The following is a 24776-nucleotide window of genomic DNA, read 5'->3' as shown; positions in this document are numbered from 1 at the left end:
GGCTATGCCATGTGAATGTTTTTTCTAGTTGGCAACTTGTATTCTGACATGACATTATGATGTGACATGATTGCAGCGTAAGAAAGAGGAAGTGTTAAAATGAAGAAAGGGAGGGGGTGTAACCTTTATCTTTACTCGCAAAAAGGTGACATCTGAGCAGAGAGATTTCATCTGATGGAGAGAAGAGCTCAGACACGGTCAGGTGGAGATCCATGGCCAGCTGGTACTGAAGATTGCCACAGGCTCACTGAGCATGCAGGACAAGCCAAGAAGCCCTTCTCACTGCTGAGAAACAATATTTGACAAGAAGGACGAGCTTGTGAGCTGTTTGACAGCTGTGCTGACGAAAGCGAGCGTGCTCACATATTCTCTCTGAAGGCTTTGTGGAGAAATTCAAGGTGCTTCCAGAAGCACACAGCCTACTTCTCAACAGCAACTTGTTGACTGACAATCATGTGTGCACACATACAGTGGATCCAATCAGGCACTATTAATGATAAATATTCAATGCTTGAGAAATTACTCTATGCAATTGCTCGAGGAGATTCTGCTCCATTGAGTTCCACACTGAGTCACTGGTGTTGTTCAGCCACACTATCAGCCACCTGCAGATGTAGTATGGACATTTTGTGCTATGGGGCATTAACAATCGTACTTATTACCCCTTCAATATTTAACCTATTATGTAACATCCACATGTCAGTACACTGTGTACCAGACTTTCAGAGGAAACAAATTAGATCCTGGAAACACGGCTGTGCCAGAGGCTGTGTAACATTTTCACCAAAGAGGCACAGATGTAACTGTGCACCCGCGTTTTCATTGACTCAAAAACCAGCGACAGGAACTTGATTTGTTTGAGTTGCCTGTCTGCTTTGAGCTGTTTGTCTCAGGGACAGACTGGAGTAAACTCAAGTGGATTATATTACGCATTACGCTATGAGGTGCTTTGAACATGCATTCAGATTTTTTTGTAAGCATTGCAAGCCTTGCAAATGAAAATACGAACAATGGATTTCTACCACGTTTGATGCAGGATTGTTCATCGCCCGCTTGATTCCCCTGATAGACATCTGGAGATTATCATTTGAGAGTTTTGTGCTACAGAATAGTGAAGAGTTTTGAACAATGTAAGAATATCACTGGAGTGAAGCAGCATCCTTTGCCGGGTTCCCTGGAATTTCAGTTCAGTCGATTCAAAACACGACAATCAATTTCCAAACGATCAGACAAATCATTCTCATTTATATCTTGGCTGATTTGATGTTACAAAAAAAAAAAAAAAAAATCTACACTCCACATTGACTGAATAGAAAATGTTGTGGGCCCATTCACATTGGCATAGCACTGCCTTGAACTGTAAGTGATGAAGTCATGCTGAGTGTTCATATGGATCTATTTTTTTGTACTTTCATTTTACTCCACATTGTTGATAATCACTTGCATGTATCTGAAAATATGTATATGTATCTTTTTATTCTTAACTAATTAGAGTTACTGAGAGTCAAGCTGATGCTGTTAAGTTGGTTGTTTTCTTAAAAGATAATAAAGGGCTCACGGCTCTGTTTCCAGCACCTCTTTCATCATGTTCCTATTCACAGAGAAACTAGATAAGAGCATTTTCCATTGCAGGTGTGATGCAGCCTCTCTGTCTCCATTCTCCTCTCTGTCTGTAGACACACAGAGATCACTGATTGACTGTGGGCTGTGGCTCAATGGCTTGTGCTGCTCCAGGACTGCCCAAATGAGACAGCACTGTAATACTGATAATAATATTGATATAGAAGAAAGAAAGAAAGAAAGAAAGAAAGAAAAAGAAAACCTCAAGCATTTTTGACAGCTAGTTTTGTGTATCATAAGTTATTTAAACCTTCTCAAGACCTTGCAGCTTGGAGAAAGAGAGAGGGTGTGTTTGCAACTGAAATGTTTCTCTCCCTCATGGAAATGCAAATGGGCCAACTGGAAGAGACCAAAGCTGCCTCACTTTGCACATGATCTCCTCTGTCTGTGTTTCACACTCCAGCAGTGTGTGTGTAATGGTAGCAGTCATGACCCAGCCCATTTCTCAAAGGTGAAATTTCTTCGCCTGCGGTGTGCTGACTCTCTGCAGTGTGTAATACAGACGTGCAGGCCTCAGAGACTAAAATGGCCGCCACTCTGACCTGTGCAGTTCACACATTATCCATTGGAAGGCAGTAATGACCATGAGGAAAAGTGACCAAGATGCACCAAGGGGCACCAAGATGAATGCCTTCACAAACCCTGCATGCATTCACAAGCGTGCACAGGCATGTCACAACATTGAGTATATATCCTTGAAAGGCGCAGACCATTTTCACAGGTTATTTATTCCCCATATCTTGAAACTGATGGCCTTTACAAAGCAATTTACCAAAACTCCTTTATTCAAGCCCAGCTTTGAATTAAATGAAAGGGACAAAAAATCTATGCAACAGAAGAAACAACTCCTAATATCAGAGGCTCTTCGATGGTACAAATATACATTCAGTGGCCACTTTATCAGGTCCACCTGCACAATCACAATCTACATAATCTGCCATCAAGTTTACTTTTCTGATACTTATAATGCTCAGGTTTTCTTTTAGTCACAGTAATAGAGGTGTTCATTCAGTTCTGTGTTTGGCATTGAGCTCATAGTTAGTGCTGCTGTTGTACTGGACTGTATTTTATTGAGAGGTGTTTCTCCTATTCAGTCCCCCTCATGTATTTAAGTAAGGAGGACAAACACCTTGGAAACACCTCTCAATATAATGTTGTCCAGTACAAGACTCTGCAAACTAAAACCTCAATAATCAACATAGAATGAAATTTACACATTACACAAAAAGATAACCTGACCATTATAGGCATCAAAAAAGTAGCAGAACATGCCAGAGCAGTTGTATTGACACACATATATACATAATGTATACACAATATATATATGTATTATCTACTATGTCATTATTGTTGTACTGTGCAAGTCTTTTGTTTTTTGTCTATGGAGGCAAACAAGTTTCCCCTGTGGGGATTAATAAAGTTCATCCTATCCTATCCTGTCCTGTCCTAAGGTGAATCTGGGCTGGCTCCTCTGTCCCAGGGAGGTGGGAGCTGATGAGGCTCGGTGGAGATATCATTGATGCTGCCTCTGCAGGTTCTGTTTTTCTTGTACAACACTAACTTAAGATTTTTGGATTTTTGTGAACATCTTTAAAAAGCAGCTCAAGACCCATTTGCTTAGATTTATCTTTGTGTAGCTTCTGTAACTGTTCATTTCTGTTTTTTATTGTGTTTTATGTCTGCCTGTATGTTTATGCTTTATTTCCTGTGTGAAGCACTTTATGACAGCTCTGCTCTTGAAATGTGCTGTATGCATAAAGTGGTAACACCTCACGGTACTGGTACTGGTGTGTACTGTTGATCAGAATCCAGTTTAATTAAATCATTAGTTAATATTGATAGGGAATTGATCCATGATGGCACCCTTAATTAATAGCAATTCCTGTAGGACTCATCAGATAATCAGACTGATGAGTTATTAGTTGCTGATGTGGTTGACATTAATGCATGACTTAGCTAACTCATGAAGATCTGTGCATTATTTAAGCATTAATGAATGCATATTAGTGCACCAGTATTGTAACGTGTTACCAGTGAACTTAGTTACTTAGTAACCAGCTAGCTAACTTTGCTTGAGCAGCAGCATCTTTTTTATGGTGAGGCAGCGTCAAACCAAACCATCCTGTGTAGATGATGTACTGTGTCTATTGTGTCTATGTCTTTGTTATTGAATTGTGCACGTCTTTTGTTTTTTGTCTGTGGTGGCAGACTTTGGTGGCAGCTTCCCCCTGTGTCCTGTGACAAACACAGACCCCAGTGCAAAACTGAAAAGCTCTGTCCATGGTTCTGAAACAGTACAGCAGTGCCCACATGTGTCTTAGTATAATATTCTGTTGTTTCTGTCATTTTTTAAAAACATGTACGTTTAACTGGGTCGCCCCGGAGGCTCACCTGGAAGAGCACACACCAGTTATGAACACTAAGTCCTTACCATGGTGGCCTGGCTTTCCCCTCTCGCTCATCTCCCTTTCCTGTCTCTCTCAAATGTAACTATCAAGTAAACCATCAGGCATCATAACGCTACAGGAAGTCACTGCTATTACGGCTAGCAGCTTCCTGTCAGCACTACAAGGTGTGATTAATGGTAGAAACCACATCTACCTGATGCGGAGATAAAGGATGACTACATGAGGAACCCGCACGACAAACAAACACACAAGACGAAGAGACACCGAGCTACAACGACAAACTGGACATGGATGTCATGTTGGTGCTATTCATGTTGCTCTGCAGCTCAGGTAGGACTGTGATTTAATAATGATGATGATCTTTAGAAACGCTTTGAAAGTAACAGCATGGTCAGCATTATTTTTTAGCCCAGACCTTGGCACTGCCAGCAGGGTGCTGCTAGAGGATCCTAGGCTGCGACTGGACTAACAGAAAGTCCGAGATGAAGCTTGGGGCTAGACCGCCGTATAGACTTCTAAAAATAATCTGGAAAATCTCAAAATCAGTTCTAAAATCATCTGGAAGCCAGTGCAGTGAGGCCAAGGCAAAAGTAATTTCTGGTTCTGTTTCCTGACCTGGTTAGAAGTCTCACTGCTGCATTTTGACCCATTTGCACATCAGAATGAGTGACTGATTTATTATTTTCATCATTTTTGGGATATATTTATATGTTAAACAGTTGTCTAAAACACAACTGAAACTGTGAACAAATAATTTTCCAGGGCTCCACCTGCAGCTAGAATCTAACAGGCTGTTTTGGTGACATTCATTCATTATTAGTGACTCACTGATTGGCTTGTAGTATTGGTAGCCCCGCCCTCCTCCCTCCTGCCCCACAGGACTGCTGAAGCACGGGTGGGCTGATCATACAGACAGATAGAGCACATGATGAAATAATCTGTTCTGAAGAGCATCTGACCATTAGATTAGATCAGATAGTTCTCAGGAGAAAAAAAACTGTATTTGTGATTATTATCATACTATATTTAAATGTTTGATCAGTGATGCTGGATAAGCTTTCTTGTGTTTAAATGCTTGTAAGAGGCATCTGAACGCAGCGTTTCAGAAGCTTTGAAACCAATTCACATTTTGCTGAGGACCTCTTGGAAGACCCTCAGGACTCCTGGGGGTCCCAGACCGAAACCACTGCTTTAAACAAGGGGCTCAGCATCTCTGTCATGGTGCTGCTTTTAGTGTCTTGTTCAGCCTGTCACAGATCATTGTCTCTCTATCTTCCAGTGTACCAGACCCTCTGTATGGTGTGATACTGCCCCCAGGAGGCCACACTTAGAAATACATGAAGTGTTCTAATAGCCTGTTAACTTTACATTAACAGTTTGCTAACTTGGTGTTCACATGTTGATCTAATTTACTAATGAAATAGTCAAATTAATGTGATTTAAACTGAACTGGTCAAATTATTGACTGAGTGGCAGCAGTGAAATTCGGTGAAATTCTCATTGAGATGATTAATTTTCAAACTTCTGAGGTGCTAGAAAAATCAGTGCATTTTGAGGGTGTTCGTGATAAAAGTCTTTTTATTTCTGCTTGTTCTCCTCAGGACTCCAGGCTGAAGGAAAACACAATTCAGCAGGTAAACAGAAAAGAAACAGACATGGAAGATCTAAAAAGAGAGACAACAGTCTTAATCTTTTTTTTTCAAGAATGAAAAACTTTTCTTTCGTTACCAATTACTGTATTGTGTCTGTTCAGAGCCTGATGATGTCAGGTTGGTGGGAGGAGCCAGCCGCTGTGCTGGTACACTGGAGATCAAACACCAAGGAGACTGGAGACCAGGTGATGACATGTACTTTGACTGGACCCTGAAGACAGCAGCTGTAGTGTGCAGACAGCTGGGCTGTGGCTCTGCAGTTTCTACAGACAGGAGAGAGGATTCCTCAGACAGATCTGTGTGGTGGATCAGACCTGACTGCCATCAACTTGGATCTACTCTGAGGGAGTGTGTAGAGACCAGGTCTGATGCTTCCTCTTCCAACCTGCAAATCGTCTGCTCAGGTAACCTCATCAATGACCTCAACACACACACACCCACACCCACACACACACACACACACACACACACACACACACACACACACACACACACACACACACACACACACACACACACACACACACACACACACACACACACACACACACACACACACACACACACAAACAGTGTCTTTCAGGGAGGTTGCAGAGGAGCATGATTCCCACCTTCCCCCTGCAGAATTCCTTTGGTCACAGACTGATTCCCTTGCAGGACTGAGCGCTGCAGGAGCTCTTTCCTTACACGGTTTACTGCCTCCCAGGACAAGAGTCAACTCATGACCTTGGTTTTGTAGCGGACACATAATGGACCTGTAGATATGATTCACCACAGTCTGTTGTTCATTGTTGTCAACGTTCAACATGTACAGTTTGTTATGTACTTTCTGTGTTGCTCGTTCCTCACACTTGTTAAGTTGTTAAGTTGACTTGCTTACTGAGTGTGGATGCCATGGTAATGCAGGGGTATTATGGGTAATGCACGGTGGTGGTGAAGCAGCAGCATCTTTCTTCATCATGTGTTTGCAACAATAAATGACATACACTTTTTCTGAGACAACTGCCACAGCTTAACGTTTAGCACTTTACCATTTCACCATTTTACTCTAGTTAATGTGTGAAGTTACTGTGCACTATTTTATCATATATCCTTGCATCATCCCTGTGATTTTAAATCTCATGCACTGTAATTTAGTGTAGATTCATGTACAGTATTTTAATATTGCAGCTTATTATCCTTGAGGTGAATGATTGTCTGTGTCAATGTATAACAGCTGCTGTAACTATGCAATTTCCCCTCAGGGATTAATGAAGTATCTACCCTACCTACCTACACACACACACACACACACACACACACAAACACTCACACACACATATACACACACATTCACTTTAGAATGCTTTATTTGTGTGTGTGAATGGTGAGGACAAAGAAGATGAAAAAGACAAGGACGATAAAGAAGATAATGAGGACAAAGAGGGAAAGGGTGAAAGGATGAGGAAGGTGAAAAGGATGAGGAAGATGATGATGAACCATAGAACCTCCACCACAGCCAGGACAAGGATGAGCAAGAGGAAGAGGAGGATGAAGAGGAATAGGAGGGTGAAGAGGAGAGGGAAGAGGAAGAGGATGAGGGGAAGGAAGAGGATGAAGCTACAAAGGACAAGAAGGACAAGGAAGATGAGGATGAAGAGGATGGGGAAGAGAACGAGAGGAATGAAGCAGATGAGGAGGATGAAAAGGATGAGGAAGAGGAAGGAGCAAGAGGAGGAGGAGCAGGAAGAGGACAAGGAGGAGGCAGAGGAAGAAGAGGAAGGAGAAGGGGAAGAGGTGAATGAAGATGAGGAGGAGGAGGAAGATGACAAGGAGAATGAAGAGGGGAGGAGGATGAATAGGATGAGGAGGATGGAGAAGACAAGGATGAAGAAGAGGAAGAGGAGAATGAAGAGGACAAGGAGGAGGAGGAAGAAGGAGAGGACGACAAGGAGGAAGAGGATGAGGAGTTTTGGTGGTGTGTTTGATGTAACTAGAGAGGCTGCAGTTGAAAATCACACCAAGGTTTTTAGCTGCAGAGTTTTGAGAGATGATGCAGCTGTCAAAGTTTAGGGGAAACTCACGGAAAAAGATGTTAATGTGCTGGGCGATCAATGATCAGCGTTTCAGTCTTGACAGCATTAAGCGATACCAAATCAGAATCCTAATCTAAAATGTGTGTGTAAGGCCCAGAACTACTGAGCAGAAAGGTGGTTTGCTGTGGAGGCAGCAGCTCAAAGGATGTAAAGCTTGGTGAGATGTTGCTGGTAAGGGAAAGATCTGACTTGAAAATGGCTGCTACACCCTCATCTTTCCCTGTTGTCCTGGCAACTTAACAGTAAGAGTAATTACGGTGTGTTCAGCGATTTACATTTCAATTAAATGACAAGTTCACTATGTTGGAACCAAGGTCCTATTTACTCCTTTTCAGGCATCATCCTCAGATGCAGAGAGCATCAATTCACCAGTCACTTCACCAGTCACTGATCCTGATAGCGATGTGCTGCAGGCTCCTGCTCCTGCACTTATGCCCCCAAATTATGGAAGTCTCCACCAGCTGGCATCAAACAGGGGGGTTCAGTGGGCTCCTTTAAGCAGCAGCTGAAAACCTGAACCTGCATTTTTGCCTCACACCGTGTCCTAGCAGCACCAGTGTCTGACAACAGCATCACAACGGAGGCTCTCTGTCCACACTGAAACCATGATGAAGAGAAACCACAAACCTTTTGAGCTGTCATCTCAACTAAATGAAGGAGCCGTTTCTTGTCCAACCACAGGGCTTTTCAACACAAGTGACAGGAAGAAATGGAAACAGGGCGTCCCTTTAACTAGTATTTATAGTTTTAATCAACTCTTTCTTATGATTAATTTATGAGCAGTCTCATATTTTTAATCTCCTCCATTTTATTTTATTTTTTATTTCTATATGCACTATCACTTTGTTTTATCTTCTTTGTAAAGCACTTTGAGTTGCATATGTATGAATTGTGCTATACAAATAAGGTTGATTTTTTTTTTTTTTTTTTTTTTATGTTAGGATATCCCCACTGATTTGTTGTTCAAATAAAAGTATAGATATTTAATTCATGGTATATTATCCTAAATGACTTCTTAATGGGAAAATGCAGTGGATAGTAACATGAAGTTCACATAACTGGACGTCAGGAACAGCAGCTTGGTCTTTTAGGACTGTGCTGTACACACTGAAGAAGACAGGAGCCTCCATATTGAAGTAAACAGGAAACCCACACATACAGATCAATACTCTCTTGCCACCCACTGGAAAACAAGCTAGGAGTTATCAGGACCCTACACCACTAAGCTGATAATGTGCCAACGAGTGCTCAGACCCAGGAACAGGATCGCAAACATCTGAAGGAAGCACTTAAAGCTTGTGGATACCAACTAGATCTTTGTGTACTTTGACCTTCATGAGCAGATGCATTGCCTCTGCAGAAATCGTTCTTTCTTAACTAGCAAATACGCCATTATAATAGCAATCCACCAAGGAGCAAGCACACCTGGCTTTTAAAGGGAATGGGAGTTGGCAGTTGAACTGGTTTACTGCATGTTATGTCCAAAACATGTCTGTGATTAATGAAGAAGCTAAATACAAACCTACTGAACCATGTGCCTGGTGCAACCGCCCTTTTTTTCCACTGTTGAAATAGCAAAAGTTGACTTAATACCATGTGCTTAGATTGTTAAAATAGAGCCCCTGGATTCAGGTTCACTCCTGGAGTCAGGTGACTCCACAGTTAAGACTGATATCACAACAGGGAGGAGCAACAAAGAGCCAATGACCTGGATAATGCTCCCACACGAGTTAAATAGCTGGGACTCCTCAGCTTCTTGGATGAGAAGTGAAATGTCTTTGATGATCTACAAACAAGTCCAGCCTCCCTCAATTCAACTCGATATGAATGCCATAGTCAAACATAACATTAATAGGGTTAATACATAACAAGTTAACAAAAACTTTCAGCAGTGACCCCATGAATAGAAATATAATGGCTATAAATTAAAAGAGTTCTATACAAGAGAGGATACTGCACTAGTTCCAATCCAAAGAAAAAGGAAATACTCAAATAAAATTGATAAAACGACTCTATAACATCTAGAGACAGTAATCATACTTTTTCAGACAACGTAATATAATTCCCAAAATGATCCCGAATTGGTCCCTCATCATGATCGTCATGATAATGATCTCTCAGCCTGATCAGCAGGATGCACTGACAAGAAATTAATCATTTTCTCCTGATTGGGATTGACCCAGGACGTATATAATTCCTTCTTAAACTGTTGTAAGATCTCTTTAATTCTCGGTATCACATTATAGGAGTTTTGTTACTTAAGTTGCCTTGCAAGTAACTCGCCTGTCTTTTCTCCTTCTTCGTGGTAAGTTGTCCTGAGCCTAAATGGGTTACATACAGTTGCCTTCCCGAATCCCCCCCAAAACATAACTTTTGGTTGCTTCCCATTCCTCTGTCCTTGTATCTTTGCTTCCAGAGCTGATCTCAAAAAAGTATTTAAGATCCGTCTTCATGAAAAGATTAATGGTTCCGTCCGATTATACTGTGTTCATATCAATACATAGCTCTATTGCTGCATGAGCTCAAAGGGCAATGGCATTTATCATACTATGTTTATTTATCATACATGCTATTGATTCGACAATATTACTTGAGATTAGAATGAGGTCAATTCTGCGGTATGATTTCTGGAAAAGGGAATATGGGAAATGGGAATAGTATAATCCCTTTCCCAAGGGTTTATCAATTGCCAGATATCTATCAGCCTTATGTCTTCACAGACTATATGTAATCCATATGTAATAAAGCAACCCCATTTCAAATTAGCTGCTCTTCCTCCTTAAAGTGAGTTTCTTGGATGGAATTTTAACAATGTCTGCTTTGTTGTGTTTCAAATATGCCAAAATATGCCCATCTCTCGCTAGGATTTCCACAGCCATTAATGTTCCAGCTATTACACAAAATAATTACCAGCCTTATGTTAATAAATAAATACAAAATATATTCTGAGACACGTACAAGCAAACTAAATTGTGAATTTCCCCATTCTTTTCACCAGTAAGTACCAAACCTTTGTATAAACGTACACTACAAAACTTATATTATATTACTAGGTATCAAAAATATCAACACCAAATAGTGTAAACATACACATATCCTGTAAAACATTAAAACATGAAATGATCATCATCATGAGAGGGATGTACATGGCCATTAGAGTGAAGCACAGACATTTTGGTTTCACAGATTAATAATCAGCTCAAATTGAATCAGCCTTATTAGTAATGTGTTTTACAGTCTAATGTAACGATTACTTGATTACTTGATTGAAGTCTTGAGTACAAATGGGCTGCTGCAGGTGTTCTGTATGTGGTGGAAGCTAATGGGGACCTGGTTGAAATGATGATTGCTGTTCTTTATCATGCTTGCCGAATTTCAGCGTTTGCCTTTCTCTATCGCTGTTCTCTCTCTCTCTCTCTCTCTCTCTCTCTCTCTCTCTCTCTCTCTCTCTCTCTCTCTCTCTCTCTCTCTCTCTCTCTCTCTCTCTCTCTCTCTCTCTCTCTCTCTCTCTCTCTCTGTCTCTCTAGAGTCTGTGAGGCTGGTGAATGGAAATAGTTTGTGCTCAGGCAGAGTGGAGGTGAAGTCTAACCAGTCATGGACCTCAGTGTGTGAAGCTGACTTTGACCAGCAGGATGCAGAGGTGGTCTGTAGGGAGCTTGGCTGTGGTGCTCCTTCAGTCTTCCAGGGGGCGCTCTATGGAGAAGCAGAGGCTCCAATGTGGACCAGAGAGTTCCAGTGTGAAGGCAGTGAGTCCGTTCTCCTGGACTGTGGAAGCTCGGGCACAGTTAGAAACAAGTGCTCACCTGGTGACGCTGTTGGACTCACCTGCTCAGGTAGAAGAGGAGCCTTCATTTGTCTTCTCATCAAAGACACTTTAACACTAATTGAGCATAGCGTTAGTTAAGGCAGGCCACAAAGTCAAGCTCTGCTCAAAATGACAGCTAATCCCAAAGCAGCCCAGATCAGCTGACAGATCAGCTGATTCCCTTCCATGTATTCAATTGGCAATAAGCTGCTTCAGCCTAACTACCCTTGCCTCTTCCTCTGCAAGCCCTTTTACAACTCAGCTACATTCCATCTCCTCATTTTACTTGTTGCATTTGACATAGTCAGTATAATTTTTTGTTTTGTTTTGTTTTGTTTTTGGTCTTTGATGCTTGCTAGTATGTGAAATCTATAAGAGGCCTTTATTGCTGCTGCTCTGCCTGCCTTAAGCCATGTAAGCACATGGAAAGGTGGGGAGGTGTGCTTATCCTGCCCATATATACTCATGGGAGGGAAGAAAGGTCCCAGAACAGAACCATACCGCCAAGTATAATTTACTGCAAGTGACAATTAAGTTTTTTGACGTGGTCCTGACTGAATAACTGTCTCTGTTCAGAGCCTGGTGATGTTAGGTTGGCAGGTGGAGCCAGCAACTGTTCTGGAAGATTGGAGGTGGAATACCATGGAGACTGGAGACCAGCGTATGACTGGTACTGGAACCTGAAGGCAGCAGCTGCAGTGTGCAGACAGCTGGACTGTGGCTCTGCAGCTTCTACAGACAGAAGAGAGGATTCCTCAGACAGATCTGTGTTCTGGGTCAGTCCTGACTGTCTTCAGTCTGGATCTACATTGAGGGAGTGTTTAGCATTAAGGCCTGATACTTCTTCTTCCAGCCTGCAGATCACCTGCTCAGGTAACACCATCAGTGTCAACACACAAACAAGCAAACAAACAAACAAACACATGTGAATCCTACTTATGAGGTGGATGTATTCAGTAGAAACTGCTATAGATAGATAGATAGATAGATAGATAGATAGATAGATAGATAGATAGATAGATAGATAGATATACTTTATTGATCCCAACCAGGGAAATTCTGGTGTTCCAGCAGCAACAGTAGAAACATATAATAAAGTTAAATAAAAATAGAATAAAGGCTAAATATTTACAAGAAAGACTATAAAGGCTAAAAACTAAAAAATATACAATAAGGGCTAACCTAAGAAAGAGAGATATGAGATGTGAAATATACAGATGGTAATGAATATGAAATGAAATATACAGATGGAATTGAAGTATATACATGATTGTATAGATAAGAAGAGTTAGTATGAAACCACGAAACCAAGAACCAAGTGGCAGAACCTGACGCCCGGTACTGGGATTCGGGAACTAACCGACTTGATTCGGCCTCTTAAGGAATCACCACTTCCCCTCCAGTCTGAAAAAAGTGTGAATGTATATTAACCTAGGATGTAATATAAAGATAATAAATAAAAAATAAATAATTAAGGTGCTGGGTAATGGATAATAAATAAATAGTTAAGGTGCTGGGTAATGGATAATAAATAAACAGTTAAGGTGCTGAGTAGTGGAGTGCTATACAGGGGTTTCTATTCCAAAAGCATTGTTGTCTTAGTATGGTGGTAAGTTTTGTAAGAATTGTCATTAGCTGTTTTGAAGTTTCTGAAATCTGTAATTACAACAGACATTGTAAAGTTGTATAATTGGAAGGGTTTGAAGCAGAGCTCATTGTTCAGCCTGCCATGTCGTGCACCGCCACTCATCTAGAAGCTCCAGCCACACCGAATCATTGCACAATGCCTCCACCGCCAACTTCTGCTTAGCCCACGTCCTGACAGTCTCAGCCAGATAGTTCTAAGCCTGCCACTCCTCACGAGGCTATGTCAACCTCACCAGTCAGTCTCTGAGCTATGTAATTACCTGTCTGTTGCCAGTCAGCCAGTGTCTTGTACATCATTCTATGATCTTCAGTAAACCTTTTCAAGTTCGATCTTTGCCTGTGTGTTTGCTTCTGACATAAGTGAAAAAAATAATTACCCTCTTCAACTCATGTCATCAGCCTCTGAACAACTCCATGGGGTGTCAGGTTTCTCAAAGCTGGTCCTGTTTGATATTCAGCATCTGGTGCACATACATGGAAAACAGTGCTTAACACCCCCTTGTTCATTTCAAATACCTGGTGATGCCATTTGGTCTCACAAATCACATACTGAACCATTTGGTTTGCCATCTACTTAGATGGCAATCACATTTTCTACAAGGGCTGGGCTTTGATAATTTCTATAGGAGTTTCATCTGAAACTACAGTCATATTTCTGCACCACTGAGTGCCCTCATGTCCAATCCAGTTCATTTCATTCAGTCTCCTCCATCTTGTGCACTGGGCCATGCCCAGCCACTGCACATTCTGCCTCAACCGCCAACCTCTGCTCTGCCCACATCCTGCCAATATCAGCTGGCCAGCTCCACGCCTGCCACCTCTCCAATTTAATTAGATTTGAGCTGCTAACATGATTGCCTTTGCAACAAACATTACATGTGCACTCTACTGGCTGAGCTGCATCACGAAGGCATTGGTAAAGACGGCTAGATGTACAACAAAACCTTTAGGCAACACTTTTTAAAAAACACACCTTTTCCCACATTCAATTTTTAAATCATCTAATCAGTGCTCAAGTGTTGATTAGATGATCAGAAACTCAGCAGCAGTTGTCAGCAGTTATGTCAAGAGTAGCATCTTCATGTGTTTGGTGGATTGCCAAAAAATTTGGTGTCAACATTCACTTTGCCTAGAGGATAAAGCCTGTCAGTTTTGGTGAGCCTATCATTTTTTTTCTCAAGGGCGATGAGCAGGCCAAATTGTTAACATTAACAAGTTGAAAATAACATCAAGGTTTTTGACAGAAGAACCGTGCGAAACACTGTACTTATCAAATTGTAATGTAATATCATGAAAAAGATGTCTGTGACTGGCCAGATAAATAACCAACATCTCTGACTTGTCAGTATTAAGGCACCAGTTTCAAGGGCAGGACCAAGGCTTCCCTGTTCCAAGAAACTTGGCTTGAAAGACTTTCATGTAAAAGCCAAATTTCGAAAATACTCAACCTCTGACTGCAAGCCTAACAAGTACGAGTTTTCACTGCCACTAAAAGCAAGCTGGCAGAATTCTGGTTGTGGCAGAATGCTGCATCTGACTTCAAAGGGCCTGGATAGCTCAGATGGTAGAGCATCAGACTTTTAAGTCCCTGTTCAGGCATGGTTCTAAATGTTGCTGGACTTGGAACACATGTTGCTGTATTACAAGGCACTCAAACATCCATACTTTACCACATTAAGGTGCTGGAGTCACAAAATACTCCAAATTCTACCACTACCTACCACAGTAACCATTACCTACAACTTAAAGTTAGAAGTAAAGGCCAGAAAAGGCATGCTTTAGAACACCAGTAAATATATGCCAGGGCAGGACCAAGGCTACCCTGCTCCAAAAGGCTTAGCTTGAAAGACTGTCATGCAAAAGGAAATGTCAGATAGACACAACCTGTGGCCAGAACATGAGCTAATTCCCCTGCCCTCCAACCCATCTGAGGCCCAGGAGGCTTTAAAACTTGGCAAGCCTTTGTTTTCCATAACGTTCAGCCCAAGTTGCAAAAAGCAACCTCGACCATTTACTTGAGACTCTGAGTGGTTAAAAAGTGTCCCGCACTGCTGCTGCCAACTGCAAAGGTGAAAGTCAATGCCTAAAGCCAGCCTTTTTGGCTGGCTTTAGGACACCAGCAAAGGCTGCAGCGCGTAAGCCTCAAACATTACCAGCATCAGTCACACGATGCCTTGGTGCTTGTAGAGAACGTGCACAAACTCATGTCATGAAAATGACAAGTCGCTTGGAGAATGCGGGCATCGATCCCGCTGCCTCTCGCATGCTAAGCAAGCGCTCTACCACATTTCCGAACTTGCAGCGCACATCTTGAATGAAACAGCGACTTTGGGGAACACTCTGCAAGTTAGCACAAGTTGTAAAAACAACAAAACTCTGGACTTGTGAGTGGGATGGTACGGTAGGCTGGGTTCTCCCGCCGGAAGAGCTGAGATCATGAATCAAACTATGTGAAGCTGAGTACAAAAGGCATATTTCTGCTATTGGGACAGGCATCGCTTTCAGTGTCCTTTGGAAGTACCTTGCACAGTACGGAGATGCTCCTTAGGGACTACAAACATTGTTGGACGGGTGCCGAAATAGCTCAGTTTGGAGAGCGTTAGACTGAAGATCTAAAGGTCCCTGGTTCAATCCCGGGTTTTGGCAAAAGAAGGGGAAACCCATGTTTGCCTTTGGTAAGCCTCAGTCCGAGGTTACACGGCTCCCCTAACCCTAACCCTAACCCCGAGCACTCTTTAACTCCATGATTGTCTGGTTGGTGATTTCCAAACTTGCAGCGCGCGTCTTGAATGAAATCGCTACTTTGGGGAACACTTGGCACGCCTTTGTTTTCAACAAAGGTTAGCCCAAGTTATAAAAACACGCCTCTGCTGTTGACTTGTGGCCAAGTTGGCGCTTCTATTGCAGTCCCCTCAAACAGCTTACACCCGCTGCCAGGGCAGGACCAAGGCTACTCTGCTCCAACAGGCTTGGCTTGAAAGACTGTCAATTCTGGTTCATGGCAGAATGCTGCATCTTGCTGCATCTTGCTGCAAAGGGCCTGGATAGCTCAGACGGTAGAGCATCAGACTTTTAATCTGAGGGTCCAGGGTTCAAGTCCCTGTTCAGGCGTGGTTCTAAATGTTGCTGGACTTTGAGTGCTTTGGACAATGCGCTCAAACATCCATTCTTGATCACATGAGCTGTTGGAGTCACAACAGAGTCTGTCTCTTACCTGTAACCACTACCTGCCATTTACAGGTAGAAGTCAAGGCTTGAAAAGGGCTGGCTTCAGAACACCAGCATCAGTCACACGATTCCTCTGGGTGCTTGTAGAGAATGTGCACAAACTCATGTCTTGAAAATGAACACTGCCTCTTGCATGCTGAGCCAGCGCTCTACCACTTGAGCTAATTCCCCTGCCCTCCAACCCATCTGAGGCCCAGGAGGCTTTAAAACTTGGCAAGCCTTTGTTTTCCATAACGTTCAGCCCAAGTTGCAAAAAGCAACCTCGACCATTTACTTGAGACTCTGAGTGGTTAAAAAGTGTCGCGCACTGCTGCTGCCAACTGCAAAGGTGAAAGTCAATGCCTGAAAAAGGCTGGCTTTAGGACACCAGCAAAGGCTGCAGCGCGTAGGCCTCAAACATTACCAGCATCAGTCACACGATGCCTTGGTGCTTGGTGCTTGTAGAGAACGTGCACGAACTCATGTCATGAAAATGACAAGTCACTTGGAGAATGCGGGCATCGATCCCGCTGCCTCTCGCATGCTAAGCGAGCGCTCTACCACTTGAGCTAATTCCCCAGCACTGAACTGTTTCAAAAGCTCTCAGCTCCCACTTGCCCCGAGCGCTCTTTTACTCCATGATTTTCTGGTTTGTGATTTCCGAACTTGCAGTGCACAAAGGGCCTGGATAGCTCAGACGGTAGAGCATCATACTTTTAATCTGAGGGTCCAGGGTTCAAGTCCCTGTTCAGGCGTGGTTCTAAATGTTGCTGGACTTTGAGTGCTTTGGACAATGCACTCAAACATCCATTCTTGATCACATGAGCTGTTGGAGTCACAACAGAGTCTGTCTCTTACCCGTAACCACTACCTGCCATTTACAGGTAGAAGTCAAGGCTTGAAAAGGGCTGGCTTCAGAACACCAGCAAACATGACCAGCATCAGTCACAGGATTCCTCTGGGTGCTTGTAGAGCACAGGTGTCAAACTCGTGCCATGGAGGGCCAAGAGGCTGCAGGTTTTCATTCCAACCAACAACTCCACCAGGTGATTTCACTGATTAGTCCCGCCTCTCTGTTTGGAGGTAGGGTGATCAGTGAAATCACCTGGTTGAGAGGTTGAGTTTGACACCCCTGTTGTAGAGAATGTGCACAAACTCATGTCTTGAAAATGACACGGCATTTGGAGAATATGGGCATCTATCCCACTGCCTCTTGCACGCTAAGCGAGTGCGCTACCACTTGAGCTAATTCCCCTGCCCTCCAACCTGACTGAGGCCCAGGAGGCTGTAAAATTTGGCACGTCTTTGTTTTCCATAACGTTTAGCCCAAGTTGTAAAAAACAACCACGACCATTTACTTGAGACTCCGAGTGGTTAAAAAGTGTCCCGCACTGAACTATTTCAAAAGCTCTCAGCTTCCACTTGCCCTGAGCACTCTTTTACTTCTTGATTTTCTGGTTAGCAATTTCTAAACTTGCAGCTCCGATAACTTGTGACCAAGTTGGCGCTGCTATTTCAGTCCTCTCAAACATCTTGCACTTGTTTCCAGTGCAGGACAAATGCTGTCCTGCTCTGAGAATCTTGGCTTGAAAAATGTTTTTTTTTTTTTTTTTTGTTGAGTGTCAGTGTTTCTCTTTTTGCCTTTCTCTGTGGCTGTCCTCTCTCTCTCTCTCTCTCTCTCGCTCTGTCTGCTGTCTGTCTTTCTCTATCTCTGTCTCTCTCTCTCTTTGCAGAGTCTGTAAGGCTGGTGAATGGAAATAGTTTGTGCTCAGGCAGAGTGGAGGTGAAGTCTAACCAGTCGTGGTCCTCAGTGTGTGAAGCTGACTTTGACCAGCAGGATGCAGAGGTGGTCTGTAGGGAGCTTGGCTGTGGTGCTCCTTCAGTCTTCCAGGGGGCGCTCTATGGAGAAGCAGAGGCTTCAGTGTGGACCAGAGAGTTCCAGTGTGAAGGCAGTGAGTCCGTTCTCCTGGACTGTGGAACCTCGGGCACAGTTCGAAACACCTGCTCACCTGGCGACGCTGTTGGACTCACCTGCTCAGGTAGAAGAGGAGCCTTCATTTGTCTTCTAATCAAAGACATCATCATCATGATTAGACACTAATGTGATAGTTCATTTTCTTCCTCATATAGTGGTATTTTATGATCCGGTGTGTGTCTACTTCATTTTTTCTTTCATTTTGGAGTAGTACACTCTACACCTTTGATCACACCCAGAAAATCAGGCCAAACCGAGCCAGACCCACAGCAGCAGTTTGAGGCCAGAGGCAACCCAAATTTCTGCTTTGTAAAAGAAAAAGGACAATAATAGTAATTTAAATGGTTACAAGTTATATGGTAATGTAACTACATTGCATTTAGAGGCTAATCTAGTGTGTGTGTTGACTTATGGTGTGTGAGACAGTGAGAGCAAACAGCAAATGACCCCTGATAGTGATTGGGATTACAGTGCAGCAGATCGGGCAGTTTGGCTCATAAAAAATAACATTCCCATTAACAGCATACATGTTGGGTGTGGGTGAAAAAAAATCACTTTTGAGTTTATTTGTGTCGATTGCCTCACAATAGAAACGATAACTGTGCCTTCACAATAAGAGAGAGGCTGTGCGTAGTTACGTAAGAGCCACAGTGGTGTAACTACATTGATTATTTAACCTCCAGACACATCGATAGAAACAGTCAGGATGTTATTAGGCAAAAGCTTAATATTACATTGCTTTCATGCGCTTAGAAAATTGGATGCAGGAAGGTTGTTGCCATTATCTTGAAAAGCTAATTACCATAAGGAAAACAATACTAGCTTAAGCCAACAATGCCTAAACAATGTTTTGTGGCACAAGTGAAGTAACCGTACCGATTGGGCAGAAGGTATGGATCAGGTAGTGACAAACACAAACCGTTTCCTGCCATTCAGCAGTCGGGCAAAAAGGAAGAAAGGGGCCAGTGGTCTCCACATCTCTGTCCTCCTATATGTCTCTGACCACCATTCACATTTTAACTTCATTTAACATTTATTTTAACATTTTGACATCTAGTGTGTTTTACTTTCAGGCTTTAACTTGTGGTTTTAAAAAGGAATGGGTCTAAGGTATTCGCTGATATTTCATAATTAATTTATGCCTGTCATATCATTTAACCCTATCAAATGGTAACACTAGCTAGGGAGGGGTTGAATGCTAATGTTAGCTGTTGTCTAATGGTAGCTAAAGAGTGATCAAATATGTTGTTTTACCTTGAAATATGGCCCAATGTCCCCTCAGATTTTCATTATCCATAGTTTTCTCAGTTGTGATCAATCAGGAAACAGTAATGTCAGTGACATCAGAGGAAAATGGCCACCATGTGAATATGGTCTCATGCAAACTGGATGGATGTATTACACTTGTACAGAGCAGCAAATATCACCATGTTGGTGAGAATCCAAGCTAACACCTTCATGTTGTAACTAATTAGCACCTTGTCTGTCTGTTCAGAGCCTGATGATGTCAGGTTGGTGGGAGCCAGCCGCTGTGCTGGGAGACTGGAGGTGAAACACCAGGGAGACTGGAGACCGGTGGATGACTCACACTATGAATGGATCCTGAAAGCAGTAGATGCAGTGTGCAGAAAACTGGGCTGTGGCGTTGCAGTTTCTACAGAGAGGAAGAAGGATTCTTCAGTCAAATCTGTGTGGTGGATCAGACCTAACTGTCATCAGACTGGATCTACACTGAGGGAGTGTGTAGAAACCAAGTCTGAGTCTTCTTCTTTCAGTTTGCAGATCACCTGCTCAGGTAACATCACCAGTGACATCAACAGAGATGCAGACACACACACACACACACACACACACACACACACACACACACACACACACACACACACACACAGCCAGAAAAGGACAAGTTTCTATCCACAAATTATATGCCATGAGAGGACTGTTGGGCCTTGCACAACATCGGTGATATATTGACTGATGGTGCTTTGTTTTCTCCCCTGAAGTATCCAGTACTGCCTACAGATTTCAGAGAATACTTCAGGATCTGGAAGAGATGCTGGGGAAGACACTCATTAAAGTCTTTGATTAGAAGTTTGGTGGATGGAAGAGATCTTAAAAAATAGGATGGATACAGTCCTGCCCTTAGAGGTTTTAGAGCCTTCCACCCACTCTTGTAAGCCCTGTTAGCTGATCAAGGTCAAAGCCTCTGAGCTTCCCTTTAAGAGGGACAGATTTGTCTGCTTGCAAGGCCATCATCTTCACTATGATACTATCAGCTTGACATTGCTTTAGGAGACTGACGTCAGCATCTGTGTAGATTGATACTGGAGATAGACTGTTGGAGGTTACTCAGTTGAGGTCTTTGTATTGGCCTCTACCAGATCTTTCCATGTGGAAAACTGAACTGGATCCAGCTGGTTAATTGTTCTATTACGGAAGTTGTACTACAAAAGGTGAGACCTTGATGTTTAGTAAGGTCTTGCTGGACTGCATGCTGAAGTGGCACAGGGTTGTTTATAGAACATTGTTATGTTGTACATGACAAACAGCTGAAGACCTTATGATTCCTCTGTCTCTGTCTCTCTGTCTCTCTCTCTCCAGAATCTGTGAGGCTGGTGAATGGAAATAGTTTGTGCTCAGGCAGAGTGGAAGTGAAGTCTAACCAGTCGTGGTCCTCAGTGTGTGAAGCTGACTTTGACCAGCAGGATGCAGAGGTGGTCTGCAGGGAGCTTAGCTGTGGTGCTCCTTCAGTCTTCCAGGGGGCGCTCTATGGAGAAGCAGAGGCTTCAGCGTGGACCAAAGAGTTCCAGTGTGAAGGCAGTGAGTCCGTTCTCCAGAAATGTAGAAGGTCTGGCACAGTTAGAAACACCTGCTCACCTGGCGACGCTGTTGGACTCACCTGCTCAGGTAGAAGAGGAGCCTTCGTTTGTCTTCTAATCAAAGACACTTTAACATTTTCACTAATTACTGTCTTGTCTGTCTGTTCAGAGCCTGATGATGTCAGATTGGGGGGAGGACGCGGCCGCTGTGCTGGTACAGTGGAGGTGAAACACCAGGCAGACTGGAGACCAGTGTATGACCGATACTTTGACTGGAACCTGAAGGCAGCCGCTGTAGTGTGCAGACAGCTGGATTGTGGCTCTGCTGTTTCTACAGAGAGGAGAGAGGATTCTACAGAACAAACTGTCTTGGATGTTGGGGCTCGCTGTGATGGTTCTCACTCTGCACTGAGAGAGTGTGTTGTAAAGATGAATTTACATGATACCTTTTCCAGGTTGGAGGTGATCTGCTCAGGTAACACTGAACATTAATGTCACATCTTCAGCTACTTTACAATGATAGGTTGCTCTAATACATTGTCTTCTCCCTTTCTGTTTACAGATCTGCTGGGTCAGCCAATCATCTCCTTGTCTTCTTCTGTGGATGGGGGTCTTCAGGTGCTCAGGGGCTCCAGCTTCAGCATCAGCTGCTCCATCCAGTCGCATTACCCAGGAGGCTCCTTCCAGCTCACATTAACCTCCTCCAACACAACACACACCCACACCCTGCCGGCTGTCAATTACACTGCACACTTCCTATTTCCCGCTGCAGAGCCCACCCACCAAGGGAGATACATCTGTGTTTATCACATCAATATTTCTTCTCATCACTTCTCCTCTGAGAGCCAGCCCCTCTCTCTCACTGTCTCAGGTAACCTGAGTCTGAAGCTGAAGCCAGCAGCACATGTGACAGTGTTAACAGACGGGGATGGTACTGTAGTGACCTGAAGGTGTTTAAAGGGCTTTAGTGTAACACCACCTTTATGTTTAACCGCAAGATGTTATACTCATGATGTCGTGTGATCTGATGTGATGACTCTGAATCTGTTTTAGCGTCTGCAGCTGATTTCATCATCAGGCTGGTTGTCCTGCCTGTGGTTATGGTGTCGCTTACCACTGCCCTCTACTTCTACTGCAAGGTACGGTACACATCTGTACTCAACAGTAGGTAGTTCTAATGATGCAGTCCAACATTTACGCTCCTGTGCAAACTTTTGAGTCGCTGGAAGCCCTGAAAGGCCATGGATTAACACATACTATGTACTCAGCACTTCAGTTACCGGCTTTTGTTATTTTTTTAGGACCTTGATGGCTTTTTGCTCCTCAGCAAAGGGAGTGAGGAATCCAGGTGGTCAACAGGGGGCAGGCGTGGGATATCAGCAAATAGGCCTGTGTTTTTGTCAGCAGGATTTTTATTAGTGAGATTTTTGTTATGTTTACCAGGAATGGCTTTGATGACATCATATAATCTATGGGAATGGCTAGTGTCACCAGAGTGTTGGATCTCACTGACTTTCCTGGTCCACCAGTCATTCTCCATGACTGTGAGGATGCGCTGCACCTCAGACCTGATGGACTGTGGATTTGAGAAATAAGCAGCTTAGGCCAGTTGAAGTTATGGATTTCTGGTTGCTCTATTGTCAAACTAGCGCTGGTGTCTTGGTGAGGTGTGTTCTATAGATTCCACTGTGGCCTGGTGGATGGCAGTATGTCACGTGCTCCTAGTAGTATTAATATTATGGGATGAGAGTTATTCAGGGATTGTGAACCACTTAGTTGCCAGCTGTGCCCTGAGATAGTCTATAAAGTTCCTAAATTTGACTGCATCATAATTAAGCCTTTTCGTTTAGCACCTCCTTCCTGTCCATGAGATTTTGGGATCTTATGCTTACATACATATACACACTTGCTTAGACGCTCACCTGGAGGTGGTGCTGTTGCACATTGTCCTCCCTTGTTCTCCAATGCAGTATAGCCACAGAATATAGGTGAAGCAATCCTAACAGGCTGCAGTTCCATCATGGATTGCAGCTTTAAATGAAGCAGACGGACTATTTTCAAGATGTGAGATCAATAACTTGTCACTGTCATGTGTCTGCAGGCCACCTCGGGGCGGAAGCCAGGAAGAGACCAGAGCACTGAGCCGCATTATGATAGCCTTGATTGGTCCCGTTCTTAAGGTGTGCCGGGGGAAGAGGCAGTAGCCCAGTGAACAGAGTAGGATCTCCAAGGGGCTCATCGAACCTTGAGATGGATCGTTCAGGTTCCACACTCCCAGTTTCCACTGAACCCAGCATGGTCCTGTCAGCGATGTCATCATCACATCGCTTTCTGATTCTGTCAGATCCATTTTTTTTTTTTTATATGAATGTTTTTTGTTTTTTTTTTTTATACATCTTTTATTAATCATGTAATACATGCCATATGAAATTTACTTTTTAACTTTTATTTGCCTTATAAATGTTTAACATTTACTTTTAGCCTGTTCTACCTTTATACTTACCATATAGTGTGGTATGACATGATTAACTTCATTGACTCAAATGTGGTTCTTTCCACCATGGTTTTCTGAATTTACATTACTTTGTTTTTTGTGTAATACTTTGACTGAATTTGTGCTTTGGTGTGTATATTTTACATTTTAAATTTTGTAGCATTTTAGTAGTTGCCCTCTTCCATTTTAACATTGAATCAACACACTGTAAACATTAGGCTTTCCTGCTTCTGATAAGAAGAAATAAAGACTATATCCTGCAGTTAAAACCTCATAACTTTATTTTTCCAAGGCTACAGTTTTTCTGGATATCTCAGTTCTCCCAGAAAGCAAATGACTGATGGCCCACAATGGCCACTTTCAACTACTGTGCCAAACACAGGCGCACAGCCTGTGCGTATCAAGGTCAGCTGTATTTCCATTGTCACTTCTGGTGTTTGACTGCCTCGGTGGGGCTATGTCAGGGCCAGTGTCCTGGTGCTAATGGCCCAGTGACTCCCCATGGGCCAGACAGGGCTAACTGTGGCCTGAGGCGGAGTCAAAGACCATGGGTATGGCTTACCTGGCTTTGGGTGGGGGGTTGGGTGCAGCTCATAGGCCTCAATTAGGTATGGCAGCTTCCACACCTTGGAATCAGATGTATTCACACAATATGCACTTATTCAGGCTTATTTGTCTATGAGAAGAAAATAGAATGCCTGTCAGTGATTATGAGTGTCCATGAGGGAACTTGCTCATTCCTCCACAATATTCAAACTGTGTTATGGAAAAAAAAATGTCCAGCTTCTTTAGAGAAGTGCTCATCAGATACCGTCCGGTTGGGCCTGAATTTTTGGGCATGCTCACAGCTCTACTAGAGCTGGTTTTGGTTTATGACAAGCTAAATTAAACTACATTGTACATATAGCTTAATATAGTGCAAAACTGTGTGTGTGTGTGTGTGTGTGTGTGTGTGTGTGTGTGTGTGTGTGTGTGTGTGTGTAACAGAGGCTTATGTTGTGTGAGACAGTGAGAGCAAACAGCTTAATAAAATGCAACTGATCCCCAAAAGTCTGTATAGCCTACTCAGTTAAT

General features: G+C 43.0%; 1 protein-coding gene and 4 non-coding genes across 5 annotated transcripts; 4 read left to right on the top strand and 1 right to left on the bottom strand.

The window, feature by feature from the left end:
- The first annotated feature begins 4315 nt into the window (after positions 1-4315).
- Positions 4316-23412, top strand: LOC115374823 (scavenger receptor cysteine-rich type 1 protein M160-like). Its single transcript, XM_030073953.1, has 12 exons — positions 4316-4358; positions 5630-5662; positions 5782-6084; positions 11283-11588; positions 12137-12433; positions 18148-18453; positions 19885-20184; positions 20991-21296; positions 21378-21683; positions 21771-22139; positions 22262-22352; positions 23310-23412. The coding sequence occupies exons 1-12, from the start codon at positions 4316-4318 to the stop codon at positions 23410-23412; spliced, it is 2763 nt and encodes a 920-aa protein (XP_029929813.1).
- On the top strand, positions 15781-15853 carry trnaf-gaa (transfer RNA phenylalanine (anticodon GAA)). The gene has a single exon. It is a non-coding gene; the product is annotated as a tRNA-Phe (tRNA).
- trnak-uuu (transfer RNA lysine (anticodon UUU)) lies at positions 16246-16318 on the top strand. Its single transcript has one exon. It is a non-coding gene; the product is annotated as a tRNA-Lys (tRNA).
- Positions 16921-16993, bottom strand: trnaa-agc (transfer RNA alanine (anticodon AGC)). The gene has a single exon. It is a non-coding gene; the product is annotated as a tRNA-Ala (tRNA).
- trnak-uuu (transfer RNA lysine (anticodon UUU)) lies at positions 17097-17169 on the top strand. The gene has a single exon. It is a non-coding gene; the product is annotated as a tRNA-Lys (tRNA).
- Positions 23413-24776: the final 1364 nt, after the last annotated feature.

Source organism: Myripristis murdjan, chromosome 17 (assembly GCF_902150065.1).
Source record: "Myripristis murdjan chromosome 17, fMyrMur1.1, whole genome shotgun sequence".
NCBI classification, from domain to species: Eukaryota; Metazoa; Chordata; class Actinopteri; order Holocentriformes; family Holocentridae; genus Myripristis; species Myripristis murdjan.
Note: the sequence above shows the minus strand (reverse complement) of the source record. Positions and strands in the feature narration are given on the sequence as shown.

Coding starts and splice junctions, on each gene's coding strand:
- LOC115374823 (XM_030073953.1), top strand. CDS start 4,316: ATGGATGTCATGTTGGTGCTATTCATGTTGCTCTGCAGCTCAG. Junction 6,085..11,282: donor CCTGCAAATCGTCTGCTCAG/GTAACCTCATCA, acceptor CTGTCTCTCTAG/AGTCTGTGAGGCTGGTGAAT. Junction 11,589..12,136: donor TGTTGGACTCACCTGCTCAG/GTAGAAGAGGAG, acceptor GTCTCTGTTCAG/AGCCTGGTGATGTTAGGTTG.